Source organism: Desmodus rotundus, chromosome 2, assembly GCF_022682495.2.
Source record: "Desmodus rotundus isolate HL8 chromosome 2, HLdesRot8A.1, whole genome shotgun sequence".
Lineage (NCBI taxonomy): Eukaryota > Metazoa > Chordata > Mammalia > Chiroptera > Phyllostomidae > Desmodus > Desmodus rotundus.
The window spans coordinates 182,749,563-182,773,394 of NC_071388.1; the positions used below are offsets into that span (position 1 = coordinate 182,749,563).

A 23,832-nucleotide genomic window follows, 5' to 3' on the forward strand; every position below is an offset into this window, starting at 1 on the left:
GCATCCGCCCCCTACCCCTTAGTTCACTTCCATCAGTTGTACATATAAGTACTTTGGCTTCTCCACTTCCTATACTATTCTTAACCTCCCCCAGTCTATTTTGTATCTACCATTTATGCTACTTACTCCCTGTACCTTTTCCTCCATTTCCCCACCCCCACCCCGCTGATAACCCTCCATGTGATCTCCACTTACGTGATTCTTTTCCTGTTCTAGTTGTTTACTTAGTTTGTTATTATTTTTTTATGTTCAGTCGTGGATGGTTGTTTTCATTTCACTGTTCATAGTTTTGATCTTTTTCCTAGATAAATCCCTTTAACATTTCATATAAGGGCTTGGTGATGATGAACTCTTTTTCTTTTAGCTTTACCTTATCTGGGAAGCACTTGATCTGCCCTTCCATTCTAAATGATAGCTTTGCTGGATAGAATAATCTTTGTTGTAGATCCTTGCCTTTCATGGCTTGGAATACTTCTTTCCAGCCCCTTCTTGCCTGTAAGTTTTGTTTTGAGAAATCAGATGATAATCTTATGGGGACTGTTTTGTAGGGAATGCTCTGCTTTTCTCTTTACTGCCTTTAAGGTTCTTTATCTTTAACCTTTGGCATTTTAATTATGATGTGTCTTGGTGTGGTCCTCTTTAGGTTGAACTTGTTTGGGATTCTCTGTACTTCCTGGACTTGTATGCCTGTTTCCTTCGCCAAATTAGGGAAGTTTTCTTTCATTATTTTTTTCAAATAAGTTTTCAGTTTCTTGCTTTTCCTCATCTTGTTCTGGCATCCCTATGATTCTGATGTTGGTACTTTTGGAGATGTGTCAGAGTCATCTTATTCTCTCCTTGTTTTTTTGAATTCTTTTTTTTTTTTTTTTTTCATTCTGTTCTGGTTGAATGTTTATTTCTTCCTTATGTTCCAAATAATTGATTTGAGTCCCAGTTTCCTTCCCTTCACTATTGGTTCCCTGTGGATTTTTCTTTATTTCACTTAGTGTAGCCTTCATTTCTTCCCTTATGCTTTAGCCGTACTCAGTGAGTTCTCTGAGCATCCTTATCACCAGTATTTTGAACTATGCCCCTGCTAGGTTGGCTATCTATTTCGTTTAGTTCTTTTTCTGGGGTTTTGTTCTTTCATTTGGGCCATATTTCCTTGTCTCCTCAATTTCTTATCCTCCCTGTGTTTGTTTCTGTGTACTAGGTAGAGCTGCTTTAACTCCCTGTCTTAGCACACCTGTTAAGTTGTATGGGGTGGGGCAACCCACTTCACCACTTTGTGGCTCTGCATGTGGGAGAAGGGTCGGAGAAGGGACAGTGTCACTGCCTGGCTGCTGGAGGCTTGTTTAGCACTTACTCCGTTTCCAATCACTTCACCCACTCCCCATGTTCTACTGGTGCCCTCCTACCTGTTGTCCTAGTGATGGTTCCCGAATGGGTGAGTTTGCGTAAGTTCTAGGACCTTGGGAGACATTTAAATGGACTTTCCCGAGATCCTAGCAGTTTGTCTAGCATCCCTATCCCCACTGGTTTTTACAGCCAGAAGTTATAAGGCTTACATCACTAGCACTGGAATCCTGGGCTTCAGGGTCTGGCCTGGGGCTGGGATCATTTACTCCCAAGGTATCCCTCCTGATTTTTATCTACCATTCATGAATGTGGGACCATCCATTCCACTGGCTGCTGCCTGGCCTCCCTGTTCTTCCCTTCCTACCCATTGGGATGAATATGGCTTCTTTAATTCCTCAGTTGTTGAACTTCCACACAGTTCAATTTTCTGGCAGTTCTGGGTTGTTTATTTTTGTTTTGCGGTTAGTTGTGATCCTGGGGGTTTTTCAAGGAGGTGAAGCATGTCTACCTATTCCTCCATCTTGACCGGAATTTCTCAATATTATTTTGTATTAGTTTCAGATGTACGCCTAGTGATTAGACAATCATATACTTTACAAAGTATCCCCCAATATGTCAGTAACTATCATACATAGTTATTACAATATTATTGACTATATTTCCTATGCTGTACTTTACATCCCCATGACTATTCTGTAACTGCCTCTTTGTATTTCTTTTTTAAAAAGATTTTGCTTATTTTTAGAGAGAGGAGAAGGGAGACAGAAAGAGAGGGAGAGAAACATCAGTGTGTGGTTGTCTCTCATGTACCCCCCGCTAGGGACCTAGCCCAGAACCCAGGCATGTGCCCTGACTGGGAATCAAACCAGTGACCCTTTGGTTCTCAGGGTGGTGCTCAATCCACTGAACCACACCAGCCAGAGCCAATTTGTATTTCTTAATCCCTTTACCCAGTCCCGCAGCGTCCCTCTCACTGGTACCTATTAGTCTGTTCTCTGTGTTTGAGTCTTTTTGTTTTTTTATTTTCTTTAGATTCTGTATATAAGTGAAGTCATACGGTTTTTGTCTTTCTGACTGACTTATCTCACTTAGCATAACAGCCTCTAGGTTCATCCATGCTTTTGCAAATAAATGGTAAAAATTTCATTCTTTTTATGACTGAGTAATATTCCATTGTATATATGTACCACCACTATGTTATCCACTCATCTATTGATGGGCACTTGGGTTGCTTCCATATTTTGGCTATTGCAAATAACCCTGCAGTGAACCTAGGGGTGCATATATTCTTTTGAATTAGTGTTTTGGGATTCTTCAGATACATACACAGAAGTGGAGTCACTGAGCCATAATATAATTCCATTTTTAATTTTTTGAGGAACCTCCATACTGTTTGCATAGTGACTGCACCAGTCTGCATTCTCACCAACAGTGCACAAGGGTTCCCTCTTCTCCACATCCTCACCAACACTTGTTTATGGATTTATTGATGATAGCCATTCTTAACAAGTGTGAGGTGATACCTCATTGTGATTTTAATTCGCATTTCTCTGATGATTAGTGGCATTGAGCATTTTTGTGTGTATGTCTGTTGGCCATTGGTATGTCCTCTTTGGAGAAGTGTCTGTTCGGGTCCTCTCCTCGTTTTTAGTTGAATCATGTATTTTGTTTGTGTTTTTGGTGTTGTGGCATGATTTCTTTATAAAATTGGGTATTAACTTCTTATCAGATTTATCATTGGCAAATATCTTCTTCCATTCAATAGGTTGTCCTTTTGCTTTGCTGGTGGGTTATTTTTTTCCCCCCTGTACAAAAATGTCTTAGTTTGATGTAATCCCATTTGTTTATTTTTTTTTGTTTATTTCCTTTGTCCAAGGGGATAATATCAGGAAAAATATATTTTTTAATGTTTTATTTATTTACTTTAGAGAAAGGGGAAGGGAGGAGGAATCGAGGGAAAGAAACAGCAGCGTGTGGTTGCCTCTTGCACACCCCAAACCGGGGAACTGATCTGCAACCCAGGCATGTGCCCTTATTGGGAATCCCACCTGCAACCCCTTTGTTCACGGGTTGGCTCTCAATCCACTGGCCATTTTTCCTGCCAGGGCAGGAAAAATACTATTAAGAGCAATGCTAGAGATTTTACTGCCCATTGTTTTCTTCTAGGACTTTCATGGTTTCAAGTCTTACATGAATAATATTTTAGTGAATAATGTAATAATATTTTTTTCAGGAAAGAAAAAAATCATTACATGGAAAATATAAGTAAATTTTACAGGTATCTTATTCTCATTTCAGTCTTGCTGTGACTATAGTTAACTGTGGCACTAGGGGACTTTAAAGTTATGTCTAAAATTTGTACTCTCTTAAAATCATAAAAGAATTTCTGAGACTGACATTCTTTTAGTACTTTCCTTTATCCCTGTTTCCTTTACAGTTACTCATAGATGTAAATAAACTTCTGAGAGTCTAACTCAGTTGGGATTTTGGCTTTCCCGTACTTTGCAATGTATAATGTGCACCATTTTGCCCAAATTTTTGAGGGAAAAATATGGATGCACATTGTACATGGGTAGTACTAATTCCGTATCTATATAAATGTTTGTAATTCTTTTATTTATGCTTATGTGTTAAAAGTATAACTCTAGAAAGCAATAACAATATCCGTATGCAAAGGGTACCCTGAAATACGATAAGTGGTTTTGTTTCTAAATATAAATAAATAAATAATAGAATTTTAAAAATTAAAATGGAAGGTTTTTTCCCCCCCCTGAAAGTTTGGTCCAAAAATGTGGGTGCACGTTATACATGGGAGAACATTATACACAGCAAAATATGGTAAGTTGTATTTTGTGTATACTGAGGAGCAGGTTTGATTGCTCACACTTTTTGTGAGGCCTATAAACTTCATTTTGATTTATTTTAGAGTTACTCATGTCATCTAGAAGTGATGTTTTTTCAATCTAGAGAAATAAATATTCCATGCAGCGATATTTCTACTGATATGTCCCCTAGAGTAAGGGGCATAAAGGAAAGAATAAACAGATGGGACTTCATCAAAATAAAAAGCTTCTGCACGACTAAAGACAACATCAGCAAAATGAAAAGGGAACCAACAGTATGGGAAAATATATTTTGCCAGTGATACCTCAGACAATAGTTTTATCTCAAAAATATATAAAGAACTCACATGACTCCACTCCAGGAAGATAAACTACCCAATTAAAAAATGGACAAAGGAGCTGAACAGACACTTCTAGAAGGAGGACATACAAAGGGCCCAGAGACATATGAAAGAATGCTCAGCATCACTAGCCATCAGAGAGATGCAAATTAAAACCATAATGAGATACCACTTCACACCAGTCAGAATGGCCATCATAAACAAATCAACAAACAATAAGTGCTGGTGAGGCTGTGGAGAAAAGGGAACCCTAGTGCACTGTTGGTGGGAATGCAGACCGATGCAGTCACTGTGGTAAACAATATGGAATTTCCTTTGAAAACTAAACATGGAACTGCCTTTTGACCCAGCAATTCCACTGCTGGGAATATACCCTAAGAATCCTGAAACACCAATTCAAAAGAACCTGTGCACCCATATATTCCTAGCAGCATAATTTACAATAGCCAAGTGCTGGAAGCAACCTAAGTGCCCATCAGTAAATGAGTGGATCAAAAGATTGTGTACATTTACACAGTGGAATACTACACACACACACAAAAAAGGAGCTTCTAGCCTTCGTGGTATAGCATGCATGGATGTGGAGAGCATTATGTTAAGTGAAGTAAGCCAGGCAGTGAAAGACAAATACTATGTGATCTCACCTATAAGTGAAACCTAATCAACGAAGCAAGCAAACAAAATGTAACCAGAGACATTAATATAAAGAACAAACTCACAGTAACCAGAGGGGTGGAGGGATGGGATAACTGGAGGGAAAAGGGGAAGGGTCATCAAGGAACATGGACAGACACAAAAAGGGGGTAGGATTGAGGGTGGGAGGAGGGAATGGGAGGGGCGGAGGGGAGTGGTGGTGGGGAAATGGAGACAACTATATTTGAACAACAATTTGAAAAATGCCATTAGAAAAAAGAGTGAGAGAGCAATAAAATGTGGTATTAAATCTCTCTTCTCCCCCTTTACCACTTATTCTCAAGGCTCCTGTTCAAAAGAGTACACTTATTCCAGTAATTCCAATCACCAAATCAACAGGCTCCCGGTTCCGGAACAGTGTGGAAGGATTGAATCAGGAGATTGAAATAATAATTAAAGAGACTGGGGAAAAGGAAGAACAACTTATAGTAAGTATCCTTATACATTAACTTTTCTGATTATTAAAAACATCACAATTTTGTTTTCCATATTTATTTAAGTGTCTTCTTGTTGACAGAGAATGAAAACTTTTCATTTCTTGAATCTCATAGAAACGATGTGACCTAAATTTGGACTCTTCAACAGAAACTATTTTTTGCTTATCTGTATTTACAAATCACTAGACAGGCATAGTATATTTCTAATTGCTATAACTCCATTTAACAAAAATTTAGCTTACTGATATGTTGGGGAGGGAGGCATATGACACCAGATCCTTTCTAAACATGAATCTACCTGTTTCTTATTGTTTGTCACTTAATATTTGGTTAACTATAACATCAGCTCTGCCTACCTATCACACATATAAGAATGTGCACTGTTCTTGTAACTATAATACACATAAGTGTGTAAGACTCAGTGAGAAAATTTTCCACTTATGTTTAAAACCATGACACAGTATATTAAAGCTTTTTTCATCAGTGAATGAAGAATCGAAGAGTTTGAAGTAGTATTTTTTGATATTTAAGATTAAAGGTTGATTTAGATTAGAGCAAACACAACTCCCCACACCCTCTCCTCCATACTGCATGATATAGGGACCTTTCCCTGATGTAATAAAGGTAAGTGAGCCAGAGATGAACATGGAGCTGGTTTCCCGGGTAAGTGTGCCCGACAAGCTTTTTTCAGATTGCTCTCCTATAATTAGCACTGTCGTGATTAACCTTTTCCTCATGCAGGAGGGTTTTGTTGAAAACACTCTTTCAGAAAGAGTTGGCAGGGGGAGAAGGTAATAGGGCCTTACATCAGGTATCGCTAGTTCCCACAATGGATAACATTTTCTTCTAATACAGAACCTAATGTTAAACCTAGATTTCTCACTTTACCATGGCCCTTATTTATAATGTTTAAGGTAATATTTAGCTCATGGTAAGTAATTCAGTGCAATTTATCATTCAGCAAGCTTTGACCACCTGTCAAGTGCCAGACCCATGCTGCTTGATTCTAGTGGGGCAGTGTGAGTAGACAGGGATGTCACTAATGGAGCAACACAAAGTCTTCTTTCTCATTAGACCTACTAAGTCAGGGATTTCTGATTTACGAGTCTTCTGGAACAATGGGAAGGTCAACACTAGGGACATTTCTGTGTGAATTTCAAAATCAGTTTTAAATATACATATATTTAAAAATTTTATAACAGCCACAAGATATTCCAGATGGCCATCGTGCACCTCCCCCCCTTGTACAGAGAAGTAGCAGCACACGAAGCATCGACACACAGACCCCCGGCGGGGCAGACAGGGGAAGCAACAACAGCAGCCGCTCTCAGTCTGTGTCCCCCACGTCATTCCTCACCATCTCCAATGAAGGTAGCGAAGAGAGCCCTTGTTCAGCTGATGACCTGCTTGTTGATCCCAGAGATAAAGGTACAGTGCAGGAGGAATTTGTTACCAGATGATAAGGGAATACCACGTATTTTATCTTTTATCCTGTTTATTTTCTAGCAAAACACACACATTTAAGGCTACTAACGTAATTACTCCAAGGTGTTTCAAAATATAGATTTAAAAAAATTGGAGTACAGCAGTGACCAGTATAGCTCAGTGGGTTGGGTGTCATTCCACAATGTGAAGGGTCGGCAGTTTGATTCTCGGTCAGGGCACATGGCTGGGTTGTGGACCAGATCCCTGATTGAGGGAGTGCAAGAGGCAACTGATTGATATTTTTCTCCCTCTCTTACTCCCTCCCTTTTCCCTCTCTCCAAAAATAAATTTAAAAAAAATTTTTTTAAATAGGAGTACAAAACAGTAGGATTTTACTGTAGTGTGCTCAGGTGATGGTCAAGTTGGGTGGGTTTATGGGCTTATTCTTTTTTTCCACCTGTTAATACAAGTTCCTTATTAGTGAGAAACTTCTTTTTGGTATAAATGAGATGAACATTTGTCCTGAAAAGCCATTTATTCTCTCTGTCTCCTTAATAGTCATGTTTTTATTGCCTATTATACTAAGTGAGAGTTTTTTAGGATCTATTTGTGATATTTTTAACAAGAACCAAGCTGATTTATATCAGTGCAAAGTGAGTATTCAAGGGAAACCTGCAGTAAAAGGTTGCAGGGCTACTTAGAGCATTAAACTACTTAAGCAACTTGAAAAACTTGGACACCTAAGCAGTTTGAATTACTAATTACTATTTAATTAATTTAATTACTAATATTCTTACCTTTTACAACAAGTAGGCCCTTTCATTTGTCTTTTTGAGGGCACTATTTTGTTAGTCTAATCCTAGTTACTGCGTGTGCTTCAGAGCAATAGCAGGATACTTATTTGTAAATTCTACAGCTCAGTTCAGTAGTCATTTATTTAGGACCTGATATTCACAGTGTATTGAACATCCTAAAAGGTTTCATCATTACAACTAGCCATTTCTACCAGTCACCTAAATTATTGAAACTATAGCAGGTCCAGAGAACATAAGATTTTCTGAAGAAGTCACTTCAGACTATGGGCCATTATAAAATGTTATTATTTGGACCTTTTCTGCCAGCTTCTAGGTTAAATAAAACACAGCTGTTCGAAGCCAATACTTCAGACCAGTTAAATCACGGTCCCTGGGAGTTGTAGGACATAAGCACTAGAGATGCTCCAGTGATTTCAGTGTGCATACAAGTTTGACACCCAGTTAAACACTTTGATTGGGCCAAGTGTTTCCTGTTAGGACTCTTGCATAATTAACTACTTCCTTTATTTATTGTGAGGATTAAAAAGGGCAGTGATTGCAAACCATTTAGCTCAGCTCCTGGTACTTGGTGCTCAATCTAGTGTACCCCCCAAAATTTTAAAAGCAATGGTTAGTAAAATCTGCCCTTTGATAGCATGTCATAAATTTTGTGTCCTGCTGTATTTGATTTTAAGAGCTTAGTGACTGACGAGCTTCTCTGATAAGAAAACAGCCACAGTGCTGTTCGGTGTGAGGAATTTGTAGCTTACCTAACACAGACTGAAAAGTCAGAACACATGTAACATATCAAGCTGTTTCAAGTTTATACAGTATAAACTGAGGACCTCAGTGCTGAACAGGAATACTAGAGTAAAAAGTTTTCCCTTTGATATGGTTACAATTTGGAAGGATTTCAGAAACTTTGAGCCAGACATTGAAGACAGTTTTGGAAAACTAGCAGAGAAGGATCTCTTAGGTATGGAGAAGTTGATAGGCAAAAGGCAGTCTTTGGCATACAGTGCATATATGGATCTGGCTACCTGGAGGAGAGACTGTAACCTGAGGAGCTAAGAAATCAAACAGAAATTCTGAAGGGTAGCGCAGGAGTGAATTATAAACAGCCAGTGAAGAACCATTTCAGTTACTTGTACTGAAGAGAATGGAAGTGCTATTGGAGTCTGTTTGCTCTGTACAGAATAAAAATAAATCAATGAGAGAGATCTAGGCTGTGGTAATTATAAGTGGAAAGGAAATAGAAATCTTTTATTTGTTTATGCATTTATTTAACAAAGATCTCCTCTTTGCCAGGAATTGTGTTAGATATTGGGATGATGTTGATGAGTACAACACTGTTTCTACCCTCAAGTAGTTTATGGTGTTGGGGGAGAGCAAGAACAATTAAATACAGTATGACTGTGCATTTACGTAGTAGTATTTCTTATTAATCCAACATGTCATTTATTGTAGAGAATGGGAACAACTCTCCTTTGCCCAAATACGCAACCTCACCAAAACCTAACAACAGCTATATGTTCAAAAGGGAACCCCCGGAGGGCTGCGAAAGGGTCAAAGTCTTTGAGGAATGCTCGTAAGTACCCCTACTCCCGCCCAAAAACCCAAAAGCTTTTATTATGAGAATTTTCACAGAAGTTGAATAATAGTAGTACAGTGATTGCCTATATAACCACCACTTAGGTTCTGTAATAACATTTTGTTGTATTTGCTTTGTCTGTGTGTGGCAGTGTTTTTGCTGAACTGTTTGAAAGTAAGTTGCAGACATCATAACACTTAACCTTAAAAACAATTTAATATTTGTTTCCTAAAAGTAACCACAGTACTCCTACATGACCACAGTACCATTATCACACCAAAGAAAATTAACAGTAATACTTAATATCAACTAATAACCATTCCTTATTCACATTTGCTCAGTTCTTTCCAACGTATCATCTGTGGCTGTTATTTTTGGACCTGTATACAGTCAACATCACACTTTGAATTTAGCATTCCATGTATTCAAGATAGACCATAGACCATAGTTCTCACCCAGTATGGTTTCCTTCTTCCAACGATCGAATTCCCTTTGGGGTTCTTTATTTATTTATTTTTTTAATCTACTCTTGGTCTTCAGTTCTTTAAACAGTTTTTTAAAATATTTTGTCTGCCACTATAGGAAACAGAGTTGTATTACTTTGCTGAATCATGTTACTGTGATGAAGATAGAAGTAGAATTTTAAAGTGGTGCTTTTGATGTGTGCTCTCCTATGCTCATATACTTCTGTTGTCTGGTATTAGTGACGTAGTTCAATTTTGCACTCAGAAGTTGCTCAGAAAATATTACAGCCTTGGGTTTTCTGTAGCTGTGACTTCTTGCTTTATAAGCGACGGCTACCGGGTTTTAAGTGTGTATGAGACTGAGCAAAATAGGTGATGAACATTATTTGGAAATGTGGTGATAGCACTTAGTCTTTACCTTCTAATCTCACTATGGCTGCTAGTCTAAGAGCCATTCTTGTGGCTTTTTCTCACTGTGAAACCCAAAATACAATGTGGATATTATCCAGTCTTGTCCATTTCACATAATTTATCTTTTTCCTCCTTTATGAACATCCTAGAAACATTTTGAAATGTTATCCTTTTTTTTAAATATGGTTTCCTTTTATTCCTTTTTGTGCCCCTCCTGTCTATGCTTCTTTTAGCCTAAATTCATAATAATTTGCCACACAAAGAGCATTGTATTTGAATTCCTTCAGTTTCTCTATGAGGAAATCCCAGCTGTCAGTCTCTTATCTGCTCCTGTGATAGTAATTGAAAACTGTTTTAGCAATTGCTTATTTAGTTTTTCACCATGTGAGTCTAAAAGCTTGACTGGTGCCAGCTAAGAGTTTATCTATTTTTTGGATCCCTGAAATTATCTGGGGTATTAGTTGAAACTGTGGATTCTCAGGCCCCACCCAGGCTTAAAGAGTAAATATGGAGATAGGACCTGGATTGCACATCTTTAACAACTACCTCATATGATTTTTATGCTGAGTTTCAAAATGCTGGCTTCAACTTTTTCATGAGAGTTCTTAAGAAATAGTTGTTCTATTAATTAAACATCAGATGGCCCAAATGGATCTTTTTGGAGTTGAGCTCTTTGATTTACTCATTGGTAGTTAAGATTTGCCTAAGTGCAGAGAAATGGTTGATTGACTTAAAAGCAATTTGAATTTCTTTTACCAGTGACTTTGAGTGAATATTTTTTGTGTGGCTTGGTATCCTGTGGTATCTGCCTTAGACTGTTACATTTGGAAATTTTCACAAGACTCAATATGTGAGATATAGATACAGATACATCCACCCCCACACACTGTTTGTATTTAAAGGAGGGAAGGATGCACAGGGCTGTGTGTTTGTGTGTGTATGGATGGATGGATAAATGTAGATAAACAAATAAAACATAAGGTCAACTCTAACATATGTTTTATGTCATATTCATCTGTTAATAGAAGGTAAATCTAAACTTTTTAAACTGTACATAGTTAATTAGAAACTTTACTAATACAAAGGATATGTAGCAGACAAAAACCATTCATTTTTAAAAATTTTCATTACGTTCCAAAAACAAATTAACAGCAATAACCCAAGAGTGGATTACTTAGAGGTAATTTTAATCTGTTATCAATAATACAAATAACCCGAAGTTTAAAAATTTTGCACTAGCTATGCCAAAGGTAGAACGTAACCTATTAGATTCAATGGCATTAAAGTAAAGGCTGATTATTGGTCCTAATTAAAAACTTTTTGCTTATTTAATCATTCTTTAAATAATACTTTTTTCTCTAAGTCTTACTTTTGATTTAAGGGAAGTAACTGACTTGAACTAGAGGTTGGAGTGAGTTGAGGGTTGATACTTGGTTTTTAGAAATGTATATTTATTTACCTGAAAGAAAATAGGTAGTTGGATTTGGTCCAGAAAGCCCAAGACCAGATTTTGCACTTTTTTTTCTGTTGCTACGTTCTGTGTGATACACACATACACGGTAGCCATGCCAGCTGCACTTGGTCCTTTTCAGTGAAGTCACACATGCTGTTTCCTGATCCCAGCTAATGAACTCAATCTTAGTTACTTAGATTCCTAGATATTATGACCTCTTTGCACTATACAGGTATTTTTTTAAATATTGCATGACCCATCCTTTCTTCCTTTCTCCCTCCCTCACGCCTTCCCATTGTAAATAATTTTGACTTACTGTTGTCTTTGCTGATAATTTATGCCTGAATTTAAAAAAGGGAAAAAATCTCATAAGCCTTCTAAAAATAATACCAAAATTCCTTGCATCATTATGAAAACCTGTAATTGTCCAGTCTGTTCATCCATTTTTCAGAAAGGCAGCTAGCAAACAGTTATCTCTATTTAGATATATAATCCTTTCAGAATAACTTTTTAAGAAAAAATAAAATTTTAAAACCATTTCTGAGTGCCCCCTCCCCCAGTAGTTATGGTTCTTAAGTTGAAAAGAAACTTGATATATTGGATTGGCCAAAAAGTTCGTTTAGTTTTTTTTCTATAAGATGGCTCTAGTTGTCTTTAACTTCATTTGAAACAGTTTTGTTAGATTGTATTGTGACAGCTGTCCTATCAGCGTGCTTTTTTTTTTAAATTCTCAAATAGGTTAATTTTTGTATAGCCATTTTAATATTGAGATGGAAGAAAATACACATTTTTGGCATATTATGCTTTATTATTTCAAGAAAGGTAATAATGCAACTGAAACGCAGACAAAGATTTGTGCAACATATGGAGAAGGTGCTGTGACTGATCAAATGTGTCAAAAGTGGTTTGCAAAGTTTCGTGCTGGAGATTCCTCACTGGGACAATGCTCCATGGTCAGGTAGACCAGTTGAAGTTGATAGAGATCAAATTGAGACATTAATTGAGGACATTCAACATTATACCATGTAGGAAATAGCCAACATACTCAAAATACCCAATTCAATAAAGTTATTGGTGAAAATAAAAAATGTGTCTTTTATTTTACAGAAAAAAACTGAACTTTTTGACAAACCCAATAATATTAGTACTTACAGCTTCTATTAGCATAAGTCTTACACCGCAAAGGTAGGTAGTGTGTTTCTTGGGTAATATGCTTCTAGAAGTTAAATGTGAGAAGTTAGGAATCATTCCTCTTAGTGGGTAGAGTAGTGACAAAAAGATGACACAAGGAGGGTTTTCTTAGTGCCTTTTACTCTTAATGTTCTGTCTCTTGATCTGGGTGCTAGTTAGATAAAGTTACTGTTTATATTATTTTGTATAAACATTTTCTTAAGTCTTTTCATGAAAGCAGCAAGGAAATTAAACTCTTGAGATTCTCTCATTAAAAATATCAGTCAAAAAGTTCATTGGTATTCAGAAATGTAAGGTTTCATCCTCAAGATCTATTAATAGCTACATGTATTAAGTAATTTTTAAGAAGATAACCTCAAACAAATTAATTTCCTAGGTTAAAAACCTAGGATTCATTTGGAGGAGAATATAAAAATTGATTAGCCTCCCCCACCCCCAGTATAAGAAAGTTATCTCTAATAATCTGTCTTTAAAAGAAAATTCAGGCCCTGGCTGGTATGGGTTAGTGGATTGAACATCAGCCTACTAACTGAAAGGTCACTGATTGACTTCTGGTCAGGGCACAGGCCTGAGTTACGGGCCAGGTCCCCAGTTGGGAGTGTGCAAGAGGCAGCCAGTCGGTGTTTCTCTCACACATTGATGTTTCTGTCTCTCTCTTTCCCCTTTCCCTCTCTCTAAAAATAAATAAATAAATAAAATTAAAAAAGAAAAAAGAAAAATCAGGCATATTTCACTTCCTATCTTCTTTAAGCAATTGAAAACCATACTCTCAGATAGTAAAAATAGAGGAGTTTGTCTTCTTATCAGCAATATACCCAAATACATCTGTGGGCCTAAAAGTACTTGACGAGTTAACTTTCTATTGTGTTCAAGAAAAAAATAGTATACAAATAAAGCAATTTAAATGATGTAATTTTTAAAAATGTTATAATATATTTGATGTAACCCAGTGTACCAAACATATTGTCATGTCAACATGTAATCAACATAAAAACATTATTCATGCAATATTTTACATCCCTTTTATTGTCCCAGGTTGTCAGAATCCGGTGTGTATTCCACACTCATGGCACGTAGCAATTTCGACAGGCCACATTTCCATGTTCAGTAGCCACACGGGGTTCATGACTCCCGTGATGGACTGTGCAGATCTGGGGCCTTCCAAGGCGAGGTCTAGGGCTAGTATCTGCATAGATCCCACGCAGGGCACTGAGGTTTGTCTCATTGAGTTCCTACAAGGCTGGGAGGTAGGGGATGTTCAACCAACCTCATAGCTGAGACAGCTGAGGCTCAGGGAGGTTAAGTGACTGGGCTGAAGTCACACAGTGGCTGGGACCAAGAGCTGCTGCTGCAGGCCTCTGCTGTCATAGCCCTCAGGTGGAGGTTCAGGCTGTGAGCAGATCAGCAAGGTGTCAGCTGGAACTGGGCCTGTCCATGTGAGCCTACTCCCTCATGTAATTTCTTATTCTTAAATTATTGTGTTTGTCAAAGCTATTGATAGGTAGTATTCCCTATTAATTGATAATATCTGCCCACTCAAAGTACTGTGTACATGAAACTATTTTTTCTTTTAGCACCCACTCCCCAGATCTGTTGTTTATTCATTCTTTAAAACCCAGCTGAGATGTGACTTCCATTGGAAGGCTTCTTCCTCCCACATTCTCCCTCTTCCTTTGTGCCACAGTTTATCCACACTCCCTTGTGCTACTTCTAAACCTTTTATACTATGTCTATGAGATCCTCTTGGAAGAGTTAACCTTTTTTGTGCAGTGGACACCTTTGGCAGCATGGTAATGCTTATGGATGCTTTAAATTAATCTAGAACCCTGAATAATGTTTTTCAAATGCATTAAACATATAGGATTACAAAGGAGACTAATTATATTGAAATATATTTCTGTCCTTAGTGCCTCCCTCTCTCCAATATCTGAATAGTTAGTCTATCCATTGTAGATTGTTTCATCTTTGGGTCCCCAGAATTTAGTGCAGACTTGGCACTCTAGGATTTTATTGTTTATTAGTAGAGATGAGTACCATACTTTTATAATATGATCATATTCCTTTTTTTTTAGCCTGAATCTTGTTTTATTTAAGTTCTCCCACCTCAATTTATTTTAAATTTTGTGGCATTTCCATGTTACTTCAGCAATGCATTTTTTAAATTTTTATTTTCAGGAGCACCTGGGGACAGGGCAGGATTTGGCTTGAATAAAAGTTTCAGAGCGAGGGATTGCCATTGGTTTTATTTTGATTTTACATTTCTATTACATTCCTCAGAAAACCATCATGGTTAACTCAAAGAATTGTTTCAGTCAAAGAGATTTTTAAGTGTACTTGAAGAGAAAATTTAGGCCTACCAAATTATAGTCATGCCATGGTGGAACTTAGCAAAAGATGAACTTTGTATGTCATTTCTTTGCCTTCTTCCTTCAAAATACTACAGACTCGGAAAATCATGGTAGTTGAAAATCATGGTAGTGGAACAAATTTTATCTTTAAACATTTAGAATTTCTTTTACTTTAGGAAATTCTTTATTCACACTGGCTGTCTCAGATCTGCGTCCAGATGCAGTGGTCATCAGCCTGAGCCCCCTGTGTGGTACACAGGGCTCGCCAGGGCACTGAAAACAGCAGTGTGAATGGTGCGTCTGGCATTCTGACATACAAATTTAGAATCATGTCTAATTCCACTTTGGTCTATAGCATTTGAAGCTTTTGACATAGCTTGAGTTTTGTATTCCTTTTATGTATCTATAAGTTATCTGTTTAAGAAAAGTAATAAAAGAACTTATCTCCAGTATTTGTAATTTAAAAGTATTGGGTTGTCTGTTTGATGTCTAGGCCAAAACAACTTCACGAAATCCCAGCCTTTTACTGTCCTGACAAAAACAAGGTGAATTTCATTCCTAAGAGCGGCTCTGCTTTCTGCCTCGTCAGCATCCTCAAGCCACTCCTTCCCACACCAGAGCTTACCCTCAAGGGCTCTGGCCACAGTCTGACAGTCACCACTGGTATGACAACCACTCTGCTGCAGCCTATCGCTGTGGCCTCCCTGTCTACAAACACAGAGCAAGACCGAGTCTCTCGAGGAACAAGTACAGTCATGCCATCGTCCTCTCTTCTCACACCACCAGAACCAATTGAAGAAGCTGAAGGGTAGGTCCCAGTGCTGCGTAGCCATTGTTCCCTCAGATCTCTTGACTGTGACGACATCATGAGCTCCCTGTTGGCTGTGACGTGCTCCACCTTTCCACAGTGACACGTCACGGTACAGCTTCTGGAAGGAAGCAGCCCTCCAGTGTCTTTGCTCACTATGAAGACCAGCCCTCAGTGCTTAGCCTGCTTTTTCCTAAAGTGCTGGTTGAAACAAAAAGGTCTCATTCTTACTTTTGGAGGGCTGATACCACGTTGTTTTTTTGTTTTCAAATTAAACTTCTTTATAAACAAAAACACAACAAAAAACTGACCCCTGCAAACATGATTCCTGGAGATGTGAATGATGCTGCAAGAACCATCTTTTATATGAAAATGACTATTTTATAATACCAATGTTACATTTTCTGAAACATAGCAAGCAGATGTTCAAAAGATTCTTTGGTGGCCTCTGTTTCTTGTTTCCTTTTCTAGATGTGTGCTTTTCTCAGCTGTTTTCAGCTTTGGGACCAAAGGGATTGTTGACATTTTCCCAGCAATCTTAATCTCATGACTATGTTTTTCTCCCAAACAAGAATTGATAGGTAAATGCATTGAACAAAGTATATGTGAAAAGAAATAAAAAGCAATATTAGTACATTATGTGATTTATGTTTTTTGATGTCAGAAGTTTGTGCTTTGGGTGAAATATTTGTAAAACTGCTGTTTTCTTCACTATTCCTGTACACATTTCACCATGTGGTCAGAAAAATTGTAGTCTGGAAACGAGTGCTTAATATGTTCTTACCATCATTGGAAGTTGTTAGTTTAAAAGTCAGTAAGCCAAAAGGAAGCTACCCAGTGTTGACTGCTAGCTAGGAGTAAGGGTCCCCTTTGGTTTTCTGCACAGTATTTGTTAGATGGTCTCCCTTTACCACAGGTGTTATTCTACCTTTAATCATCACTGTATCATAGTCCCAAGAGATCCTAAAATGACTGTGCATGGATTTCCTCCTTTGCTTTTGTGATGTTGTCTTGTGGATTTGGTCAGGGTTAGTAGTTTGCCAGGAGTATATTCCATTGAATAGCAATCTGTAGTCACAGAATCTTGCGACTGACATTTTCTTTATGGTAGTTGGCACTGAGATAATTACCTACAGGTTTTGCTAGTTGTCCCTCCAACATTCCACACAGTGGGGAAAGCAGGCAAAGGAGAGCTCTGAAGCATAAACAACAGGGACCTTTGAAAAATCCATCCAGTTTTGGATTTAGGCTCATCCTAATACAGCCAGCCGCTTCTAATATCACATGTCAACAGTATTTCATGTCTGGGTATGTGGTAGTAAAATTAAGGAGCAGCTCTTTTAAAAAAGGGAGTTTCAGGAAACTGTGTTGATAAAAAAAAACATCCTTCAAAAGTCTTCATATATTACCTTTTGATGCAATAATTTAATGTTCTCATACATATTAAAGGAAAAAATATGTATATGTTAAATACTTGTAAAAGGGATACAGTTCAGAGGGTTACTGTGTCAGTTTATCCAGCACATATCCCATCAGAGAAAACCTAGTGGTAGCAATAAGTCTTCTGAAAGGACTTCTTATACTCATGCACCTTTAAAACATCTAATAATAAAAAATATGCCCTGTTAAAGTTAAAATGGAGATGTATTTAAGGAAGTTAGATAAATTCAAACATAAAAGTCTTGTCAGGTTAGTTGGTGTGACTGATGAATTTTGGTATCTTTTTGTTGGAAACTAATTTACTTGGAATTAGTACCAGTACATTGTGGTTTCTAAATCAGTGAAAGCGCAGTTATTCAGAATCTAAACTTTCTGGTTGGTTTATTGAGAACCCAGATTTTTTGCCTTTGACTTCCATTTCACCACAGAGAACTGCTCTAACAGAAGTACATAAAAAGTAAAACTGAAATCAGATGAGTGAGTTTGAATGGTAGGAAGAGGAAGTTAAAAACAGGTTACAAAAAACCTCTGTTTTTAGATTACCTGAATTCTGTTAAATCCATGTTCTTTTCTTTGCTTCACACTTAACTTTCTTCTGTCTCCATCCCTGCAAGATACAACGGTATTTTACACCTAAAATGCCACTTTGTAAAGTTTTTCCTTTTACTGTTGTTCATGTTTGTCTAATTCACATTTTTCTGTAGAGTTTCATATATCCTTTATCTAAAGTAATTTAAAATAGGAATGGGAGAACAAGTTTAAGATCTATTATTCACATAGTCTTATAAATGGAACTTGTGATGTTTGGTTGTAAGGAGAATGTGAACTTGTAGGTAAATAAATTGTATGGCAACCAAGCATATACCTTGCGTTTGGGAGAAATAGAGCCTGAGATTTGAAGGGGAAAAAAGGTACGAACAACTCTAACTGCCAGTGCCAAAGGGCTAATATTTAAACATAGGAGCTTTATTGCAGTCTTGAAAAAATATTAACCATAGGTCCATTCAACTTTATTTAACCCTTAGTTCACAGTTCATTTTTTTAATGGGTCTCATTAGAATGCATAATAATTGTTTTCTAAAACTACATTCCATAATTATTGTTATTCTATAGAAAACTGTATAGGAAATAAATAAAATAGAATAACTTCAATGGGAATATAATTGAAATTGTTTAAATTTTAAATAAATTTATTTCCATTGCAGTAAAAGAAATAGGTGGTGCATAGATATATATATATCTATGCTCTTCTGTGGTTATTTACTTTGTCATTCTTAAGTTATTTTTTTTTTACCCTTAATTTCTTATAGTGGTTAAAACATAAATTTACTGGTTTTGATCATGACTAAGTCTGTCGCTTGTCGTGGCTTTTGTGAGCAATTATATTTTAAAAATACCTGTTTTGGGTTTTGTTGTTGTTGTTTTCTTAACATTGTGAGCATGGATGCCAAAATTATTTTTGATCTAGATTCTTCATTTGGTTTTAAAATATTTCTTACACTTACAACAAGCCAGATTGGCCTTTTAGAAGGTGCTGTTGCTGCCTGTGGAATAACTGGCAATAAGAAAGCCTTTTTGTTTTTAATGGTTAGCTTTTACTCGACTGTATAAAGAAATGGCAGATTTATAGCCTTGTGTATGTCCAAGATTAGGACTGGATTGTCAAGATTTTCTTTTGTTAAAGGAAATAAAAGAAAAATTGCCACTACTGAATTTAACTTTACCATTCTAAACTTAAGATTCATTTCTTAATGCTTGGAATTTTGATGTCTCAAAACCAGACCAGTGGAAGTGCTCAGTTTGCATTAAGCTAAGAATACCTAGCTCCGCACTTTAAGGTTTAAGTTTTACTCTGCCTAAATTACCGTATTTTTCAGACTATGAGACACATCAGACCATAAGACTTCCTACAGAGGCGACCCTGCTTCTGTCTCCTGTGACCCTGCTCCACCGCAGCCACCCTCCCCCGCATCCCACGAGCCAGGTACACTTCATTCGAACTATAAGACACACCCCCTTATTTCCCCCCCAGATGCGTCTTACAGTCTGAAAAATATGGTAATGATAAGCAGAGTAGCCCTGAACAATACTTTGTTTATACAATCCTGTTGAAGAATATAATTTATGTTTTTTTAAAGTCTGTGTTTTTCATCTCTGTTGAAGCTGTATAAATCTTTTCTAAAGGCAATTTTTAAAATTTTGTTTTTCTAAAAAATTCTCCCCAAAAACAGCATTTCCAATATGATAAATATTGTTACTATGTACTTATGTATTCCCTGTATCTGAACACTTGTTGCTGCCTCACAAGAAAATAGAACTTTTATGTTAAAAATAAAGTCTGTTTACTTGAGTTTTTTCCCTTGTACTTTTATGAATACTACCTCAAGTTCATATTTTCTTTCCATATACTTCTAGCCTGAATTAAATGATAAATAAAGTATTCTTTTTCACGAATTAATAGAAAAATGAGTGTGTTAAGTAGCAGGGTATATAATATTGTCAAGTTACTTCCTTGCTTCTCCCTTACTTGCTCTAGATTTAAGAGTACCTGATCTTTGTGGTAAAGGCTAAGCAAACATTAAATATAAGCAAGTTCAGAGAAGCATATATATATATATATTTACAAGTAATTCAGTACTTCACAGTTTTATGAGAATATAGCTGGGGCAGTCATTTAATTTCTTTCTGAAATACACTTAGGAGGGTTTTTTTTTCTTTTGTTTTGGCAATTCACTCTTGCTAAACCAGCCCAATCCTTCCTTTGTGACAGTGGGCTGGGGGCTGAAGAGTTTAGCCTCTTCGCACACAATACGACTAGTCAGATATGCTCCAAGGGACAAGTCAGATATGCTCCAAGGACTGAATGCCGTATAACAATACACTTAGAAAGCATGGGCAACTTTAAGTGAAGTTTAAAATGTCACCTAAAAAGTAGCTACCAAATTACTTTGTAAAAAAATTATTTTTGGTGGAAAAAGTTAACCAGAATTTGGGGATAACTAGTATGTGTGTGTATGTATATTTACATTATATTTAACATAGCATCAAATGCAGAGAATCTCAAAATGGCTCATTTTTCTCCCACTTTTTTTCCTCTTTTTCTTCCACCTTTAAAGAGGTTGAAAGGAATAAATTTAGATCTCAAGCTTGGTGTTCCCCTTTAAACCCATTTATTTGATTTTTGGGGGGGGGTTGATTCATTAGTGTTAAATATACAAAAAATAGTTTATGGCTGTAATGACCCTTTCAGTTGGTTTTCAGTAGTTGAGTATAAAATACTTACTGTATACTCTTCATAGCAGTGTTCTGGCATGTGCAGTAAGTCCTCACTTAACATCGCTGATGGCTCCTGCGACTTTAAATGAAATGACCTATAACAATACCAGTTTTACCACAGGCAAATTGATCCAAACAAGAGTTAAGTTCCTACAGCATCTCATCAATGTTATAATAAAATGATGTTTTCAAGGACCTCCTGTATATCAGAATCAGGTTGTTTTCTTGCTAAGATTAGGTATGCTTTTTAAATAACTTAAACTTCTAATAGAGCATGGTATGATAATACAAATAGCCTTTGTATCTCTTCTGTTTAGTGTTTTTGAAACTGTTTGGTTCTTGAAATGAATTAAATGGGTCCAGCCAAAATTTTTTAAATGAAGTAGAATAGGAAACAAGTTTATTCACATATATGGAGAGTAGTATTTGTGTGTTAAATTTTTGCTAGAGATAGTCTCGTGATGCATAACAACAGGCCATGTATATGATGGTGATCCCATAAGATGACGATGGAGCTGAAAAAGTCATGTCACCTAGTGACATCTTAGCCGTCCTAATGTCTCAGCACAATGCCATTAGTCGTGTTTGTGGTGATGTTTGTGTAAATAAGTCTGTGCTACCAGTTGTATAAAAGTTTAACACATAAAGTTATGTACAGTACAGTGATTGATAATGAAAAATGACAGTATTCCTGGTTTATGTATTTCTAATACTCATATTTTAGTGCACTTTCTACTTATAAAATGTTTTCTGGAAAACGGTACGCTATGTTACATGCACAGCCTCGAACATCTGTTTACTGAGTTTTGATTGCATCATTTTCTCATGCTTGGTTTAATCTCACATTCTTTATAAATTTGGTGCAACCTAAGTGTACAGTGTTTATAAAGTCTGCAGTAGTGTTCAGGAATTCTAGGCCTTCACATTCACTCACCACTCACTTGCTGACTCACCCAGAGCAACTTCAGTCCTTCCAGCTCCATTCATGGTAAGTGCCCTACATAGGGATAGTATTTTTTTAATCTTTTCTCATTTTTTACTGTACCTTTAAACGATGTTTAGATATGTTTAGATACATAAATACTTTCCATTATGCTATAATTGCCTACAGTATTCAGTACATTACCATGATGTATAGGTTTGTAGCCTAGGCGCCAGGCTATAACTGTATATAATCTAGGTGTGTAGTAGGTCCTAACATACAAGTTTGTGTAAGCATACACTATGATGTTTGCATGATGACAAAAATCGCCTAACAACACATTTCCCAGAATGTATCCCCATCATGAAGTGGCGCATGACTATATACATATTAAGTTATCAAATAAGATGTATTTCTTACTGTGTGGAATGTAAACACAATGGTTGAAAAGTGTTACAGAGCAAAATGGGATTTGGCCATCTGCCACTGTATACAACCATAAAATGGACTGGTGGGGAAGGCAAAAGGTTTTTATTAACAGGGTGCCCAATTTGGGAGAGCTGGGAGCTCCCCTGCCCCAAGCCATTCTCTTCTGTAAAACACAGAAATACCTGCTCCCCAAAAGACTGAAATCCAAATCCATGCCCAGAGAGCCGCGGCCCCCCTCCCCCGCCCTTTCTATCTATAATCCAAGGCTGCTACACAGATGGGTGTCTGTCTATCCATCCTAGGCTCTCTGGAGTGCACACTTGTGAGACCAGTGTCTCTATTACTTCAATGCAGCCAGTTGTGCAAGGGGCTCTGGCTCCTGTGCCCTGGGTCCAGGGCTGCTTGTATTCTTGGGGCCAAGGAAACATTCCTGGCCTTCACACCTGTGTGCTGCTTTCAGGGTGAGAGAGTAGGAGCAGTCCAGGACCTGTGCTGCGTGGCCTAGGTCCACAGTGCCCTGCTTGAGCCCGCTGCTGGCAAGCACAAGCCTGCCCCAGAGTGTGAGCAGGGTAACAAGTGGACACACACGTCCTGCGCAGGTCTCAGCCTGTGCAGGCTGGCTCCTCACCTGTGCAAGGGGAACGCAAAAAGGGAATGGCTTCTATGTGCCCTCCATTTTAAATATTTCCCCCCAAATCCTACGTGCTGCAGGAGGGTCCAATTTGTTAGCCAGTTCAGGCAGGCTAATGTCCACTGCACATCAGCCCACACGGTGTCCCTGCCCTCCTCCTGCTTCCATGATCCAGAGGCAGGTTAGGAGGGTTTTTTGGCTGCCCAGGTGCACCAAATCTCTGCCAGGAATGGGGCATCACCTAGTTAACATGGATGCTGCTTGGTTGTGGGGGCGGGGCCGGCTGGCTGGCTGGCAATATGCTAACTTGTTTACTGTTGCCTGAAGGTGTGGAAAGGCTGTCAAGGTTGCAGTTCAATCAGCACTTCCTGACACCTCCAGGGGGTCCCTCTGGGGAGTACAGGCTCTTGCACCTTCTGGGGTTCTCCTCTCTGCTCCCCCACGATCTGGCCAGACCTTTCTGTTACAAAAATACTGTTAGGTACAAGTTTTTTGTATGAGCCTTTGGGTTGGTCTGGTAGCAGATAAGAGACTGGAGTCTTTAAAACATTGTCTTTACATCCCTTTAATAAGTATCTTCAAACTTGTGGTTTTGTTAAAAAAAGAGAGGGAGAAAGAAAAAACCTTTCAACAGTTTGCATCTTGCTCAAACTGAGAATTTATCTCCATATACTTGACTTTGTTTGATTTTATACGTTAGCATAGATTAGTCCTGCTAAACATTATATTTTGTAGAAGACTATTAGGGAGGCTCTAATGCTTAAAAACCAGGAGGATAAGCATTCATCTCAATTCCATATATTAAGCAGTTATTTTTTAGATTATGGGGATGCTTCAGAGGAGATGCAGAAAAACCTTGGACTTAGGGCACAATTTGGGTACTAGTTCTGGTTCTGCCTCTTAATAGCCATGGGGTATTGAATAAAGAAGCCATCTCTTTTAACCTCAGCTTTCCTATTTATGTGATGAAGGAAATGTCGGTGACTGCGCTGTCAGT

The 23,832-nt window shown here is 37.6% G+C and overlaps 1 protein-coding gene across 1 annotated transcript in view; it reads left to right on the forward strand.

Annotated features, from left to right (window-relative positions):
* FAM117B (family with sequence similarity 117 member B) overlaps positions 1-19,927 on the forward strand; it is a 105,363-nt gene extending 85,436 nt beyond the window's left edge. The window contains exons 5-8 of the mRNA XM_053918949.1: positions 5,500-5,643; positions 6,855-7,080; positions 9,339-9,459; positions 15,823-19,927. Coding sequence (XP_053774924.1) covers positions 5,500-5,643; positions 6,855-7,080; positions 9,339-9,459; positions 15,823-16,141 — 810 coding nt within the window. The 3' untranslated portion in view covers positions 16,142-19,927. The remainder of the gene's footprint in view (positions 1-5,499; positions 5,644-6,854; positions 7,081-9,338; positions 9,460-15,822) is intronic.
* Positions 19,928-23,832: the final 3,905 nt, after the last annotated feature.